The sequence below is a fragment of the Magallana gigas genome, chromosome 3, assembly GCF_963853765.1.
Source record: "Magallana gigas chromosome 3, xbMagGiga1.1, whole genome shotgun sequence".
NCBI lineage: Eukaryota > Metazoa > Mollusca > Bivalvia > Ostreida > Ostreidae > Magallana > Magallana gigas.
Window position 1 is genome coordinate 27,145,989 of NC_088855.1, and position 17,540 is coordinate 27,163,528.

At 32.6% G+C, this 17,540-nt stretch overlaps 2 protein-coding genes across 9 annotated transcripts in view; both read right to left on the reverse strand.

The window, feature by feature from the left end:
- The window catches only part of LOC105340725 (1-phosphatidylinositol 4,5-bisphosphate phosphodiesterase gamma-1), a 32,848-nt gene extending 24,310 nt beyond the window's left edge, over positions 1 to 8,538 (reverse strand). For 7 of the 8 annotated variants that reach the window (XM_066079086.1, XM_066079088.1, XM_066079089.1 and 4 more), the window contains exons 1-5: positions 8,134 to 8,538; positions 5,050 to 5,199; positions 1,160 to 1,253; positions 815 to 862; positions 135 to 216 (exon numbers count right to left, since the gene is read on the reverse strand). In XM_066079086.1, coding sequence (XP_065935158.1) covers positions 135 to 216; positions 815 to 862; positions 1,160 to 1,253; positions 5,050 to 5,199; positions 8,134 to 8,302 — 543 coding nt within the window. In that variant the 5' untranslated portion in view covers positions 8,303 to 8,538. The remainder of the gene's footprint in view (positions 1 to 134; positions 217 to 814; positions 863 to 1,159; positions 1,254 to 5,049; positions 5,200 to 8,133) is intronic. The other variant, XM_066079087.1, reaches the window with a different exon arrangement.
- A 154-nt stretch (positions 8,539 to 8,692) lies between these two features.
- On the reverse strand, positions 8,693 to 16,637 carry LOC105340714 (borealin). The gene is made up of 10 exons (XM_011446892.4): positions 16,508 to 16,637; positions 15,876 to 16,013; positions 15,612 to 15,709; positions 15,113 to 15,143; positions 14,590 to 14,707; positions 14,045 to 14,132; positions 13,872 to 13,957; positions 13,389 to 13,496; positions 11,513 to 11,642; positions 8,693 to 10,542 (listed from the first exon to the last, which is right to left on the reverse strand). The coding sequence occupies exons 2-10, from the start codon at positions 16,009 to 16,011 to the stop codon at positions 10,408 to 10,410; spliced, it is 930 nt and encodes a 309-aa protein (XP_011445194.2). The 5' UTR covers positions 16,012 to 16,013; positions 16,508 to 16,637; the 3' UTR covers positions 8,693 to 10,407.
- Positions 16,638 to 17,540: the final 903 nt, after the last annotated feature.

A 17,540-nucleotide genomic window follows, 5' to 3' on the forward strand; every position in this document is an offset into this window, starting at 1 on the left:
GCAATTTGAAAATGTTGGCAAACCAATTATTTTACCACAGGGGCAAACAGGAGACCTCGTTGTTAGCCATGCTTATATAATGAGTGGACTAGCCAACATCAGACACCCATGGTCCTTAATTCCCACATACTCACCTGAAATTTTTCCCGTAATTTATTAGTTGTTGTTTTGTAGTTTATTCTTGGCATCCACGCCTTGACATTTTTCAGGGTAACCCTATAATGATAAATACATTTTATTTAAGTAAGCATACAGTACTGGTATACTGAATTTGATATTCATACAGATTTATGACTTCTTAGCTACTAGTACTAGGGTTAGGAATTAGTCTTCTCCAATGTACACACTGAAAGACTGCGGAAAACTATGATGACTTATGAGTTCTGCATATAAGTTTGAGCCATGGTCAATACTGCTAATTTGGAATGTCTGACATTAGCTGGTACAATTACTTTTTATATTATTATTTTATATCAGATTAATTCTGCATGTTGATAAGTCAAGACATGAGTGATTTCCTCCTTTAAGTAAAAGTGGACAAGGTTTTCAACATTTATATTTATCACTGCTAAGTGAGAACAATGCCACCATCTTGTAAGTGCCCTCCACTTTAGTTTTATATGCACCTCACAACTTCAGCAGTAAATCGGGCCTCTGTATATATGGGCTTTCTTAAGGGTACTTGATGCAAAGATTTTAAATGTGTACTTCTAATCTTCTACATAGTATTATTATTATAGTTTGTACAGTCTAAAATTGTTGTACTTTCACGTAGCTGAGAACTTAGTTCTGTACAAAGATGATGGGGACTTACGCATCAGCTCCCTGTTTCTCCATGAGGTAAAATTCTCGCCGCAGCCATCTGAAACGACAATATCCAAACATAAGTTTTAATTCTTATGATTACCCTTAAAAAAAAAAACCAACAGCTATATGATAACAAAAAAGCTTTGGAGCTAGTACAAAACATGTAATACCCTTAATGTTATAATTTTTCAAAAAATTCCTTGAGAATGAATTATCTCTACCTCCATTTATTCTATACAAAGGACATGGTATGCACCTTCTTTCTCTCAGATTTTTATCTTTCATTTATACAATTCTCTCTCTCTCTCTCTCTCTCTCTCTCTCTCTCTCTCTCTCTCTCTCTCTCTCTCACCTCTCCAGCTGAAGCTGATATGGAGCCTCTTTAGCACTTCTCTCCAGCTTCTGGAGCCCCAACTTCCAGATCTGGAACTCATCTGCATTTACAGCTGTGAAAAAAATTGATATATTAATACAACAATCAAAATACACTGTACAAGATGAAGTCATTAGTCATTAACAATTGATTACCGTAACTACTTTACGATTGTACTCAACCAAAGTGTCACAAATATCACAAATATGGTTTGTCAGATTATCCACCTAACCAAATTGAATTTTAATGTTTCAGAATTGTAATCAAAATCTGATATCTAGTAGATGTGTCAGTTCCAAATGATTGATACATGTACCGGTACATTGTATTTAGATTTGTTAACTAAGTTTTATCCTAAGTAACCTCTATGTGTTCAATGTTTGTATTCATGCATTTAGAATTTAGAATAGATATATATTACATGTCTATAATGGAAATTTTTTCACCTCTATATCTTTTATCACCCAATAGTAATAGTACAAGTAAAGACCCATATCAAAGCCTGGTTTGAACCCAAAACTTGTAACATAATCTTAAACACCTCGTTTTGATTTTCCAACCAGGATGCCATCATGGGTGGTTAACCCTCAATTTCTGCCTTTGATGGTCTGATCCAAAACAACACAAAACCTGAGAAATGAACTTTTAATGCCTTTCGATTACAAAATTCTACTGGCCAAAGGAAGGAAATCTAATCTAGCTGGTGGAGACTGAGAGGTCTTCAATGACAACATGACAGGTAATTGCAATCCCAATCACTATTTTCCAAGCCCAAAAATTATATAAAAAAAAAAAGAAAAAAAGAAAAGAAGAAAAAAGATTTTTTTTTCACAGCTTTTAATCTCCTGTTTCATGATTATAACACCCTAATCGACCAATTGTTTGGTAAGAGCGCTTGCAAAATCATTACCCAGAATTAGCTTTCATTACAGCATCATAACATTAGAAAATTGAAAGCATAATTGTCACCCACTGGGACCCACATATTTATCCTGTCCTGTTAGAACTACACAAATTTTGTGAGTGCTCTCCAGAAATCTAGGCCACAAGGTGCATTTTTTATTTTATCTCCAATAAACAATCCACAGTTAAGCCAGAAAATCTACCAGAAATCAATAATCCTCCAATATCTGGCAATCAATACTGCCGTCCATAGCATCAATGAAAGACATCACATTCCAATGCTACTGGGTTCCAAACTTTGTTGAATTATGCCTCTAGGCATTAAAGACCACAATGTCCATGCATGCACAGTAACTGGTTAATTTGGATTCACCATCAATCTTTATGGCTAGACTTCAAAAATTTCCATAGTAAATACCTCTGACTCACAAAATCTTTTTTTTTTGTGTGTGTGGTGGTGGTGGTGGGGGGGGGGGGGGGGGGGGGTGCAGATGAGGGACTGAGGGTTGATGTAGGTAGACTGTTCTCCTGGCTCCCTCATCTTTTTTTAAAATTCAAAATTTATCAATGTCCTATATGACACAGGATATATAATGATAATATCTATCAATAGTTACTGACTTGTTGTTATGTATTTTTAACCTGTTTTTTTTTTTAAATTTAAAATCGTATCAATGACATTATAACCTACAGCATATCAATCTTACAACAAACATGCATATCAATTTGTATGTGCAACAGGTGTACTCAAGTTCACATTCTAGTATGCACATCTATATAATATGCAAACAAGAAGCATCTCCTTTTTAAAGTGGGAAACTTTATCAAAGTCAAGCAAATATGTATGTCACTTTGTTTTTCCTCTAACAGGATTTCAATTATCATCAAATTCTTCAAATGCTTTCTTCCATTTAACATGTTTAAATAGAGTCATATCAATTACATCTCTGTTAAAACTATGTCAAACTTGTCGCATCTAGACAAGAGGCATCTTAAATTCTCTTGACGGAGCAATATGATCCTGACAGTAGCTACATGTAGTTGAATCGACATTTAATTATTTTCTCAAAGCAAATTATTCCGACAAGGTACATGGAAGTAAATTTTTCGGTTAAATTTCCCATTTTTGCTTCCTGGTTTCTATACTTTTCACACACACACACATAAAAAAAAAAATGGGCAATTTGACACAAATTTGGCAGATCACAACCTGTTGTCAGTTTGTCTCTAGAGCATGCCTAGATATTTTTCTGTTTTATCTTATTAATAATGATACAGCAAATACAACTATCTCATACTGAAGTGTCCCTATACAGCGAACCCAGATAAACCTTGTACACAGGGAAGATCCATCAAAAGACCAACTTAATATTGTTTCTTGTTTGTTACTTAATGTATGCGCAGTTATTGACCAAGATTTCTGCACTGTAAAGCATTGCATTTCTAAATTAGTGCAGAAGTCTGTTATCAAAGCAATTTTCCCCCTTCTGCCTATCTGCCCAATGATACATGTGCATCTATGATAAATTTCCTAAAAACACCAAAGCCAGGTGGAACATTGCTGCTAAGTAAACTTCTTTTGATGATAAAGTGAAGGTCTGTTTAGTCTAAGTATCATTGCACTTTGATGACTTATAAGACCATATACATAATGTAAACATGGGGTGACATGAAGTCTTCTATTGTAAAATTTATCTTCAATATTTGACAGTATTAAGAGCTAGACTTGACAATTTTAAGGGGCAGAGTAATTACTGATGATAAATTCATATTGGCATAAGTCTGATCTAGGTTCTGTTTAATAATCAACAACAAAAAATATTTTCCATTCACTGACATAATTATTATAATAACTTGGGTGTCCTTCCCTTTGGATTTTTGCTGAAACTAGGTCATATGATTTTCTATCCCCTTGAGTGAAGGAAAACTGGGTCACTAGTAATAAAGTATTAGGACTGCCAGTTGTGGCCCTGGAGACTTGCCTTCACTCGATTCCAGAGGAAATTTTCAATAGAAATGCAAACTCAAAATGTCATCTTTCAGGAAATTAGTCGTGGTTTTATGCAAATGACATATATTGTGACCTTCATTCACAACTAACAACATACATGTATGCATGTGACACAATTCTGTGCATTTAAATCCCTGTGGTTGTCTTTTTTTTAGCTCAGTAAAATGAAATTTTATTAAAACTCAACAACTACCACATCTGACATGATATAAATTCTAAAATCAATACGATTACGGGTAAAATGATAGTCATTCATAATCATGCACTCATCCTGGAATTGAACAATTACATGCACTTGAGTATAAATTGACTCTTTTTGGTCAAAAGCCGTTTTTAATAATATAAAAAAATAATCATAAACATCACAGAACTTTCACAATGGTAATTTCTCTAAACCCAATAGTCTCCAGTAGTTATCTAGCAGATAATCTTCTGGATAACTAAAAGCTATCAGAGGCCACACAATAATCATTAGCATTTAACAATCCCTGCTGCCAAACGCCAAGCCTATCCTAGCCCTGCTTAGTAACAGTGCAGCCAATGTGAGGATGGACCACACTAATAGAACAGTCCCTGAACAGTTGCCACCAACTCATGTGTCAGTTTCCTGTGACATTTATCACATCTACAAGGTCACACATTGTCACATATGCATATTGCAACAAAATACAGTTTCCTTATGATTGGGTGTTCACTTCATGCAATGCATACAAATGAAATGACACACAAAAATTAAACATTCCAAAAGCTATAATATTTCAATAGTTTATTTTGCTTTATCATCAATGTAGTTCATGTGTAAATTAGAAGGTGGAAGGTGGAAGGGGGAAAGGAGGGGGGATGGGAGGGGGTGGGGGAGGGGGGAGAGTGAATAAAAACAAGCTAATGTATTAGTTAAGAACTGAAAACAAAAAATTTATAAGTTTTGATAAATATGATTATGGTGGCGACTTACCAGCAACAGACAAAGTTTTGAGTTTAAAGTCGTTTCCATACAAAATGACAAAGCAGACGGACGGGTCATATTTCCTGGCTTCCTCTGGCCAGCGGTCAAAGTCTTTACTGTTCTTTCCATCTCTCACTTCACGAACTTCTCGAAGGTTCACTGAAAAAAAAAAAAAAAATTCTCTTAAAAGACCATGTTTTCATATTGGTTTCTTCTTTCTGTACATTGCAAGTGCTCCTGAACATAGAGATAGTGAGGTTGTTTTTTCCTCAAGACATTTGTTTGGCACTAAATATTATTTTCTTGGGGGGGGAGGGTAGGGTTTGGGTCAAAATGTGGACAGACATATCTTTGGATGGACAGTCCTTTCATACAAATGGGAATGAACTTTTAACATATATGTATACTTCAATTAGATCAAAGATGTGATGAGGCATTTTGCATATAAAAATTATGTCAATTTTTAATGTCAATGGTTATGGGTTCTGGCCCTGCTGTCACCAAAGTTTTCAAATCATTCAACTCGGTCCTCAACTCAACTACTTTATAAAGAAAAGAGCATTCATCTGAGTTCAAAACTCAGACTTGAGGCTGAGTATTGACTTGAGGAAAGTTGGGGACATTGGAGCCAGATATATTTGTGTATTGCTACATTACTCAACATTAAACACCATTACATTAAGCTGATCAACATGAAATTGCAATACTTTTAATAATTCAACTTTACAGATTACTAACATGTCTAAAGAAATTTTCAAGATGTGTTTCAAAGTTCCTTTTAAATTTGTCAGATTACACTTGGTAACTGTCAAAATATTTTACAGAGTGCCACTTAAAATGTTTGTGAATTATTTGCAGTTGATAGTATATCCCACATTCGGCATACCTTTGGCAACAAATTACAATGCATGAACTGGTAATTCCTTACCAGAAAAACCACACACGTTTTAATTTTATTTCACTATTTAAAATCTTTTCAGTTTGGAATGGGTTTTAATATGTGTTCATGGAGGTGAGAAAATAACTCATCATAAAACTAGCAACTCTCTATCAACCAACCTCCTCCATCTTTGAATTTTTTTTTCAAATTTTAAGAAATTAAAACGAATTTTAAACTTGTTAACTAACTGATGAAAAATTGTTAAAAAAGCATTATTAAATTTAATGGAAAGTTAAAGAAAATCTTTTGACTTTTTACGATTCATTATGTGGACTTAGTCATGTGTATATATAGTGAACGGAAAATGTTACATACTGTATGCATGCATCTGAAGCCAAATGGAAAGCATACATCAAACCCAAGTTTTGGTGGTTCATGCAGAGAACTGTCATCATAAAGACCCATCCATCAGTTCACACCTTACTTTAAGTAATTAAAACTTTAGATAATAAATGCACATCTAATTAAGATGGACTGTCTTGTTCCAGCTAAAAGAATGTCTAGTTTTTTTTAATTCTCAAATTCTGTACACGATAAGTTTAATAAAGTAGATGTACCAGTTAGAACGGCCATCGAGTTACCGGTTTTCACACAAGCCCAGCTGGTACTTATTGTGAAGCATTCAGGCATCTTCTGAATCATTTATAATAGTGTAATAAAAGTACATTGTACACATGTGACACAATTTTGACAGCTGTGGATTGGATGAGGCACAGATTCTTTAAAACTGGGTGCGGAAGGGTAAAATAAATTATGTGATTTATATCAAAAACTTAATTTACTGTACATATTCCGAGGGTTTCAATGTTTACATAGTATTGTCTGTACAAAGTCTGGTGGGTCTATTGCACTGGATACCAATTACAGTAATAATAAAATGATCCCCAAAAAGTATCTGATGGCCATGAAATTTCTACCAGTAAGTACCATGAGTACATCATGTAATGTATTATGTAACATGCTATTTGATTGCAGATCTTTTTTATTTTATATATGCATAGACTTTTTTCCTAAGACACTCTAACATTTTGGTTCAATGATATTTTAATCAAGATCTTAATTCATCTTTATTTTTGGTACTTTAACGTCCACAAAAATTAAACTAGTTTTGATAGCTATCATTACCAAATTGTTACAAATATAAACTGGGTTGGAGCTCCGGGCAGTTAAGGCTTTTTATAAAGGCTTTGAGGTTGTGAGCAGTATGATGTATACTAGCTTTTATTACCAATGAATATGGGTTAATTAGGAGTCATCATGAACAATGTCAAATTCAGAACAAACACACTGAACCGGTATATCTATATATATTTATAAGTGTAAAAATTTTCAAATGAAACATGTGAAAAGCATCAAATTCATTCCACAAGACATCAGGAAGAGATGGTGGGGTTTATGGGGTTTTCCAATACTCTCTATGATTTTGTTAATTTTAAGCAGAAAGAAGTTTAATACTTTTAATTTATGAGATTCTCTCACAACAATTATTCCAACTGAAATATCTGTCCTTTAATTTCCCTTTTTGCCCGAGATGCCAATGCATCTTATGAGCCCCTATTGATATGGGACTCTTACCACCAGGACACAGAGAATATTTGACAATAACAGTTGAGAATCAACCAGGGTGCACTTCATATAAACATCCCTTGACCCTTTCATTATCTTTGATGTTCATGAAACATACTTGTACATGTATTTGGGGGCTAGTGGCAGTGTTAAAGAGGGAGGGGAGCAGATTTCATCATAATAAACCAATGTTGTATCAAATTGGTTTTCCTCACCACAAACCAAATAGCATTGATTTTTGATAACTGGTCATCAAGCTTCAGATGCAAGCACGGCGAAAATAGAAAGTTGTGTAATAGCATGCATTATCAAGAGCTAAGGGAAGAGTCATGTAAATGCAAGGACTGGCCAACATATTTCTTCAAATTTTCCACATTGTTCAATGATGACTCAAAAGAAAATACAATCAGAGAGAAAAAAGTTGACTCGTTTTGTTCAGCTGTAGTTATTCTGTGAACACAATTACACTTGTATGCATGCAATGATAATATAAAATACACGATATATAAGTGTAAATCACCAATAAAGCATTGTTGTACTTTGAGCTGCAGGTTTTGTGATACAAGGAAAAAGCAGAAAAAACTCACGCGTTCCATCGGGTTTAGAACCCATCGCCCGAATCCACACCAGTTGCCTGGTCTCCAACTTGACCTGCATTGTTTTCCTCTCAGGTTTCCTTTTGGAGAAAAAGATGGTGACAACCAGACCTCTTTCGAGGACACGGAATATCTCAACTTCAGACGCCATGGTGGACATCTTTCACTTTTGTTACAACGTTCTTCAATAAATTTCGAAGTTACACGGGTAACATAACAGATACATACGACATATCACTCCAGTGTTTTGCTAAATATTCTGGGTTACTTGTCTAATTAATATCACAGACACAAAGAGGAAGTTGATTAACCCACCATGATTTTCAGTTTTACCCCTTTTTTGCTTCAACCATGTTGACGAGCAACAATCTTCCGGGAATCTGAGATCTTGAACAAAGGGCGGTAATTCAAGTGCATAGTGCAATTCGGAACACCTCGGCTGTCATTATCTTAACTAGCTAATCTATCAGAAATATTGAATTACCAGTATAGGCTTTAGAAGTGTTAGTGATTTAGTTCCAACAAAAACACATAAATGATAATAACAAAAGGAAGTATTGATCTCTATTTATTTTTTATTGTACTAGAACATACTTATATTTCTTTTTTCAATACGTTATACAAATAAGTCATAATATAGTAATTAAATGACCTATAAATAATTATGCTTGCGCAACCAAATGCATATGACCAATTTAATTATTCTAGTCACGTTCAACAGAAAATGATATTCTTTTTTTTTTTACTTTCGAAATTGAGTTTCTTAAAATTCATTTTCACCCATATATTATCTCACTGAATCTCCATGAAATATAATTATAGGAGGGTATCATAAACAAATTGCTACAATGAAACATACAATTCATATTACCTGTATTTAAAAATATCCAACAAAATGAACACAAAAGTTTTCATAAATTTGTTGAATTCAGGAATATTTTGAAAACATCAGTTGATAGAGAAAATCATCTGCACTTCGATGACAACTTTTGATGATTATACTTATTGTCAGAACTACATGTAAAAAGGCTCAAGTCTGTTCATTATTCATATATGTATACTGTTATCACAGATATACATGTAACTATGACATACTAAAAATTATTGGTATGTATTTCCCTATTATTCTCTGAAAAAAAGTATTAAATTTGAGATGTTGAATGATTGAAAATAATTTTAATTAAATGAGTTAAAAATGTTTTCTCATGAAGTGTATCAAGTTTATATAAGAATTGTCCGATTCTTTTGTTACATGTATTACAGCAATTCAAAAATACCCTTTTGCGCATGAAAAATTTGCATATTCATGAACCATTTTGAATTCAAAATAGAAAAAAGTAATCTATTCAAACACTCTTTATAGTAATTTATGGGTACAGCATATTTGTATTGTACGAGTGAAAAAAGATGCATATTAAAAACAGAGTTCATGATAGGAAAAAGAACATTTCCAACAAGAAATAAAACTCAAATTATAAAAAAAACAAACCATTGCAGATGAATTTGCATTTTATTGCATTTCTTATGTGTTAATTGTATTTATTATGAAAAGATGGAGGGTATGGAATTTCCAATCACAACAAGATAAAAATCAACAAATGATCCTCCATTGAAGGCATGTTTAAAAAATGAACCTAAGTAAAAACAACTGCAACTCACAGAGTATATATATAACTGATAATATGTTCATAGTACATGAATGTCCTGCCTACTGGCACATTTTTATTTCAACATAGAAACAGCATGTAGCTTTACACAGTTCCATATTGGTAATAAATTTATGGTGTCAAAATAAATTTATCTTTTATTTCCCGTTTTCCTTAATTAAATAATGTTTGGTAAAAATACCTTTTACACTTTTTACACCTTTCATATAATAGAGTAAAGTCAATGTCGCAAGAAAGGTCAAGGTTAAATTTAATGTCAAGGTTGAACAGCTCTCCAATATAGCTTGGCATGAAGTTTTATTTTAAAAAAAATCATGAAAAGTGTCCTGGAAACTAATCTAAATATGAAATAAGAAAAAGTGAAGCCAATGTCCAATGTCATATATGTATTTTCATATTATGTCCTATTGAAATAAAATCCATAATTCATTTGGATTAGAGCTGTATTCTGTTCTAAATGAAAGGGTGACAGAGAGAGAGAAGACAGATGGATGCAGGACAGACATGACAGACACTAAAACACCATATACCAGGCCATATACACGACCAGGAATAATCATCAAAATGTTTAAAACATCACAGAGTCAGTTTACTAAGTTCACTGGCCGGACTTTGCATCTTTCAATGCTTGTGATAAGACACTTATCATTTTTGTCAATTTTTCTTCATGTGGAAGTGATTCAATTTCTGATTTTTCTGTTTCCTCCGGTAGCTGAATATCCAATGTGACCGTCTGAAAACGAAAATAGATTAGATATTATGAGTTGTCTAATAAAAAAGAAATATAATAAATATATCAACCCATTTACAAAATGGGTATCATGAAGTGTGTACTCCAGCAAGCAAGTTCAAATTAAAATGGTACTATTAAATTTAGAACATTTATACAATGTTCATTAAGAGCACATATTGCATATCTTCATGATTTTTTTTTATCTATTGTTTCATTACTTATATAAAGAAATTACTCAAATTTACTATGCAATGACAATAAACCTGACTCAAACAAGATGTATATACTCTCTTTTTAAAGATAAATAAAGACATTATTTTCTGTACGGCTAATGACAATCCTTGTCACACTGCACATCGGGCTATGTTGTATCAATATTACAAGATAAAAATAAACACTAAGTGTTAAGTTCATCTGATAATCTGCACCGGGCATCAAGACTTGTTCATTGAGTCTCTGTCATTATGATAAATCCATTCTGTATAACGGTAATATATTCTAATATTTACATTTGCAAATATGTTTCCTTATACGAACCTATAGAATAACGAAAATGTTAGATTCTGTATGAACTTTTTCATGACGTCACAATAATCATAGAAAGCACTTATCGCTTCACAGCTTGGATTATGGTAAACATTAAATATTTGGTAAATTTAACAGTTCTGAACGATTTGTCTTATAAGGAATAAACAGTATTGTTAAAAAGTTCAATGGGATATGAAATTGGTTGGTACGTGATCAATATACTGAGAAGCCCTTTGGGCTTCACAGGATTTGATCACGTGACCTACCAACTTCATATCCCAGGGAACTTTTAAAATTGCTAATACACTATGTTTGGTGATATTGATTCAGAAAACCAAAGGTTGTGGTCTGGAACATTATGTCATATTCAGTAAAACTGGTAGCACTGAAATGGAAAAATGAAAGGCACAGAATAATAACTGTGAAGGAGTTAATTTCTTACATTTCTTTTTTGTTTGACATTGAAACTGTAAGCTCTGCTGTGGCTGTTACTGTGCACTGGACTTCCATCCAGGGACATCAGAATTTCTCCAGGTTTGGCTCTCCGGGCGTCTGCTGGGGTCAAAGGGACCCTGTAATAGATACCGGTAGTTGCTTTTAGAACATTTGGGAAATCAATGGACGTTTCAAATTTTATACATTTTAAAATTTTGCTTGTTGGTAAATCGATCTGAAGCTAAAAATTTGCTGTTCTGTAAATATCAAACTAGACATGGCAAAGAGACATTTTGAATGTTGAACAGAAAATCTTAATAAAATTAGATATGTAAAACCACTCCTCTACGATTCGCTATACAAGATCTAACAACATCCTGTACAGCAACTTCCCAAGTCAAAGGTTTCTGATCCGCTCTGCTCTACATAAACCCTTGACTGAATAGGCAGAGTTTGAGGGGTTAGAAACCTTGCACGCTGGTTGTTGTCATACAAGTTTGCATGATCCAATAAGAAACGTTGTTTCAATAATGATGTTAATTGTGAATTGATCAATGTTGAACCGTTGTCAAATAAATTTGAGATGGACTAGTAAGTATTTGACTTACTGATATCGGTTTTTAGTCCGAGTGAATCCATATTTTCTACGAATTAGATTTTGTTCATGGGAGCAGCCATATTGATATACTGTTTCTGTTTATAAAGCATTCTCTGATTGGTCAGAACAAGAGGTCACAAAAGTTTAAAAATGAGTATTCTCACTAGATGGCGTACGCATAAGTGTTGTCTTTTCGGTCAAGGGTTTATGTAGAGCAGAGCGGATCAGAAACCCTTGACTTGGGAAGATGCCTGTACAGGGGCATCTCAGAACCACCTTTCAAATAGCCAATGGAATCAATGCTGTCAAAATCTTGATTGGTAGTTTGAATAAAAGTGTTTCTTTATCAACAATCCTTTTGTGTAATTTACACAATAAAACATATTCAAATCAACAATAAACCTAAATCCCCAAAGTGCTTCATGATCCCTGTAGTTAACAAAGTCATGACAAAGTGCATGTGTTGATTCAAAGTTAGTGTTATTGTTGTTTGCATGATGCATGGAAAAATACCAGATAGTATGGATATCATACACAACCTTGGCAGGAAAAGACGACCGAGCATTAGAGTTGCAAGAGATAAAGCTATCAAACTATTTTAAGACTTTTTAATTGAAGCTTGAATCTGAAATATTTAAGTTTATTCATACTTAAAAGGTTGCGATGGGAGCCTGGGATGACTTCGCATCAGATGTTGTTAAATTTTGTATTGCATATCATAGAGAAGTGGTTTTACAAGCACATGTATCTCCGATCCTCAGCATTGTTTGATAACTCTAAATTATCCGGAATTTGTTTATTTGTACCATAAATCTGCCTTTTATGAATACAAATTTAATAAATCTTGAAGTGTTAATATTACACAAATCCATTCTAAGAACTGCTTGGCTTAGTGGATATGCGGAGACCTACTATTCTACATAGAGGTCAAGGGATTCGAGCCACCGGTACAACCGTTTTTTTTTCTAAATTGATCTCAATTTGTATAAGCTATTTATTCAATTATATCTATCGTGGCCAAAGTTGCAATAACTTCATAAAATGCATGGATACCATCAAAAAAAATCTTTTTATTTTATTTAAATAATAAAGTTTAAAGGATAAATAACATTTTTATGATGAAAAAACCCTTTGAGGCTGAGGATCAGAAAACCGTAATTAGATTGCCAAACAGATATTTTTAAACAAATCATTTTTTAAAGAAATCAAAATGACATTGCAAAATTTAAGTTAATCCCAAACATTAACCAATTCAATTTTTTAAAGCTTTTTTATTTCCTTTTACCTCGGATCAAATTTGGGGGTGACTAGTGGTGTGTTTGACCATCCTGCATCAGCCAAAGTACGATTTGCTGGGGTCTGAAATTTTTTCTGTGCTGATCCCAAGATTCGACTGTATTCAAAAAATACACATGTACATGTATACATAAATACACAGTGAAAATGGAAAAATCCCCACAAAGCATCAACAGCTCATTTTCAATTTACCATTATACAAGTTTTTTGGTTTTTTTTATAAAATGACACCAAATCCTAATATGTGTACATTACATTTATACAAAATCATAATTTTTACTGAGAGACAGTTATTAAACAGAGCTTTCTGAAACATAATAAACTTAATTCTACAGCTACATGTAGCACTGAATTTTCAAAATATATTTTATCAAGCATTACCATATATTGGGAAATTCATTATCATTCTGAATGGTTTTTCAGGGTTTTCCTTGTTAATCATTAATTTATTAAAAATAGTAATGACTGGTACCTTTTGAATGGCATGCTTGGGGATGGGGGAGGCATACACTTTTTGACAGATGCAAATCTCTTATATCCTGAATCTGGTATGGGTTTCTAAAAATTGACAATATACAAAGTCCAATAAAAAACTAGTTACAAAATCAAAAAATGCAAAAATAAATCAAATCTGCAAAATTTTACCTTATTTGTTCTGTTAGCATTTTCTGTGAATACATCATCTTCCATGATGGTATCTTGAACACTCAGATGTGATGTTTTAGCTCGGGAACTACAAAATTGTCATAGCATAATGAACAAATAATTTTAGAAAGGAACCAAACAAAGCGTTTTCCCTATGACATGCAGGAGAACCCTACATCCAGTAGAGAACCAGACAAAATGATTTTATTCTTATTTTTCTATGTAACTAAAATAATAAACTTTGGAAGTAATTTTTCTCTTCTTGCACTGTCTACTGTTAGGTTTTGTGTGAACTGTCATATATTCATAAACTCACAATGATCATTGAATGATGAATGCTATCAGCAAGTTGCTTTATCTCATTAAAGTTTTAATTAAAAAAAACCCAGTTTAAATCCATGTCTAGCCAGGGCACATAGATTTTCTCTGGTATCCATACATCCGTCAACCGCTAGGTATACAAAATACAAACTACAACCTGAGATTAATTTCTTTACTCCTTGAATTGGACAAACAATAAGATATTATTGTCTGCAATGACTTACAAATGTCTTCTGAGATTTGCAGGAACATCAGGAAAAAGCTCATCTTCCTCCTCAACTTCTGCATCATCGGTGTCAACATTTTCTTTTTCTATTTCAGTTTCACATTCTGCTATTTTTGCTAGGAGTAAAAAGTAATTCTAAAGTTAATACCAATCAAATAAGAATATCATACTGTATACAAATTTTAAGTTTATCATTCTTTAAATTTTGTAGATATTAAAGGAAATGTAACATCATATAGTTAGAAGTGCTTTATTTACACTTTGAATATTGATTACCATTTATAATACATGTATAAAAGTGCAAAACATGCATATTAAAAAATTTGAATTCATCAAAAAAATTGATAATTTAACACTTGGCATTATTCTTTTCAAATATAAATAAAACATCAATTAATGACATTCCTATTCCATTAAATAAAAAGAGAAAAATAAACTTGCAACTACAATACAGTTTTTAAAAATAATCATTATGTGATTATCTTAATTCAATAAATAGATTTATAAAGCTTGCATGATACCTGCATAGTCCAGTAGTGTCATTTCCAGAACCTGAAATTGAATTAATCACAATTCATGGTTATTTTGTGAAATATTTCAATTGGCTGTCTTACAGGACATTCAGTCCATACAAAACGTGACCGCAATTAACCATCACGTAATAAGATATATGCATTTTAGAGCACAATTACACTTTTCCAGATATGTATTGGGAGATTTTAATGAAAACACTTTTTTAAGTAGCTATTCAAATGAATTGGAAAAACTGCTAATCATGTATAAAATTTTTACATGAAATAGCAGAAAATTAAAGTAAAAGGAATGAAATCAATAGCTATCATATAAGTGTATATACTTATATAAACTGAGATAAAACAGTTAACACTTTTTTTTAACTCAGGGATTTTAGAGAGTAAACTGCCCCAACCAGTTTACATCCGTATAATTTGGGTCGCTCATGAATTTATTTCTCAAATTTACACGAATTTTACATATTTATACAAGGTTACATATACTTACTGTTTTTCCAAGATTTAGTTTTTCTGTTTGATGTAGTGATCTTAGTTGATGGAATAGATTTGACCGAATCTGCTCAAACTTCTGTAATTTACGTTCAACTGTAACAACAAGACCAAACATCCCACAGTTACATCATATCCTCATGCGATGAAAAAATTTTCATTTAAGTTAAAAAATAAGCAATCCGATGAAGATAAGTGGGTTGTCAAATTGCGGATAGACAACATGATAAGGAATGTTTATGCATTGATTTAAATCCTTTACCCCTTGTGTCAAAGTCTTGAAGGTAAGTCTCTAGCTTTTCTCGCTCTGCTTTATTGGAGATTTCCAAGTCATTGCCATCAGACACCCTTGATGTTTTTCTAGTTTTGGCAGCTCTTGTCACTTTCCGTCGTGGCATTTCTGGAAAAAGATGATGGATTGGGGAATAATCATACATGTTTTAAGGTAATGGGAGTTCTTTTTCCTATGCTTGAAAATGAATTATATTTATATTAAATGAGAAAATGACCCCAAAGAATGTTTGCATTATACTGAAATATACATGGTGCTTATTTCAATTAGACAATGCATTTCAAAACCATCTACTTTTTGCAAACGAAAGTTATGAAATTAATCCACAAAGTGTGCATATTTATTTGTTCAATATTATGGAAACGTACTTTTTCTCTGAAACTATCTATCAAGAGCACATATATATGTTTTAATTTCGATCAAAACATTGAAACATTCGAAATAAATGTCATTCTATCAAACATAAACAAGTTATAAAAAGGCATTCAGCGAGATATCAATGCCTGATTCAAAGCTTATACGCTAAAAATGTAAATCTAACAGGTTTTTTAAATAATGTACATTTGCAATTATTGACATTTAAGATGATTTTGAACACTTACTCAAGTTGTTGGAGATCCCGCTTTCATTTGAATTTTTCCATGTGAATCATATGGTAGTAAATGCAACCAAACACTACATAACAAAAAACGTTTGTAAGACTTTAAGAAAACGACACGTGACCTATATATAAAATTCAGCTATGGACGACCACTTTACTCCGGAAGTGATTTAACTAAAAGTACTGATAAGAGATCTTGCTTAAATTTATATAACACTACCTCATTATTACCAGGGGTAAATTTGCACGTTAAAGAATATTTTTAAAAAGTATAATTTTGATATATTTTTTTTAATTTGTCATTAAAAATGCGTCAAAACACACACAAGGGAATGTTTAATAGTTCCTGTATTTCAAATGATGTGGAATGCGAATTGTTCATGTCTGATATTGAATTTACAGTTAACTTAAGTTTTATCATAAAAATATGGTTTTTTTTGTATGCATGCTTGTTACGGGCATGTTTGTCTGGTTGGTACCACACACACACCAACACATCACATTTTCAACGAGAGTTATCTCCTTCATTGTGACATTTAACATGTTTTGCTTTTGCTTGTTATGCATGGAATTCACACACACACACACACACACACACACATATATATATATATATATATATATATATATATATATATATATATATATATATATATATATATATATATATATATATATATATATATAAAAATGGGGGTGGGGGTGGGGTGGGGAGTGAAGAGAACACATAAAAAAGAATATGCTTATCATTTGTCAATGTTGCCTGCAATCATACAGTTTGTTATTATGCTATATACATGTATAATCATAAATAAGTCGGAGCGGTGAGAATCGAAAGTTGGTGCATGGTTTTCTCCAGAATGGCAATGCTTTTAAATTACAGTTCCAATCGAAAATTAACAGCAAAACTATTTTTGGAGATAAAACTTGGATACATATATATGGCTTTAGACTACATTAAATCTGAATTATTTCACAGTCACTTTATCTTACTAGCCCCCCCCCCCCCCCCCCCCAAAAAAAAAAAAAAAAAC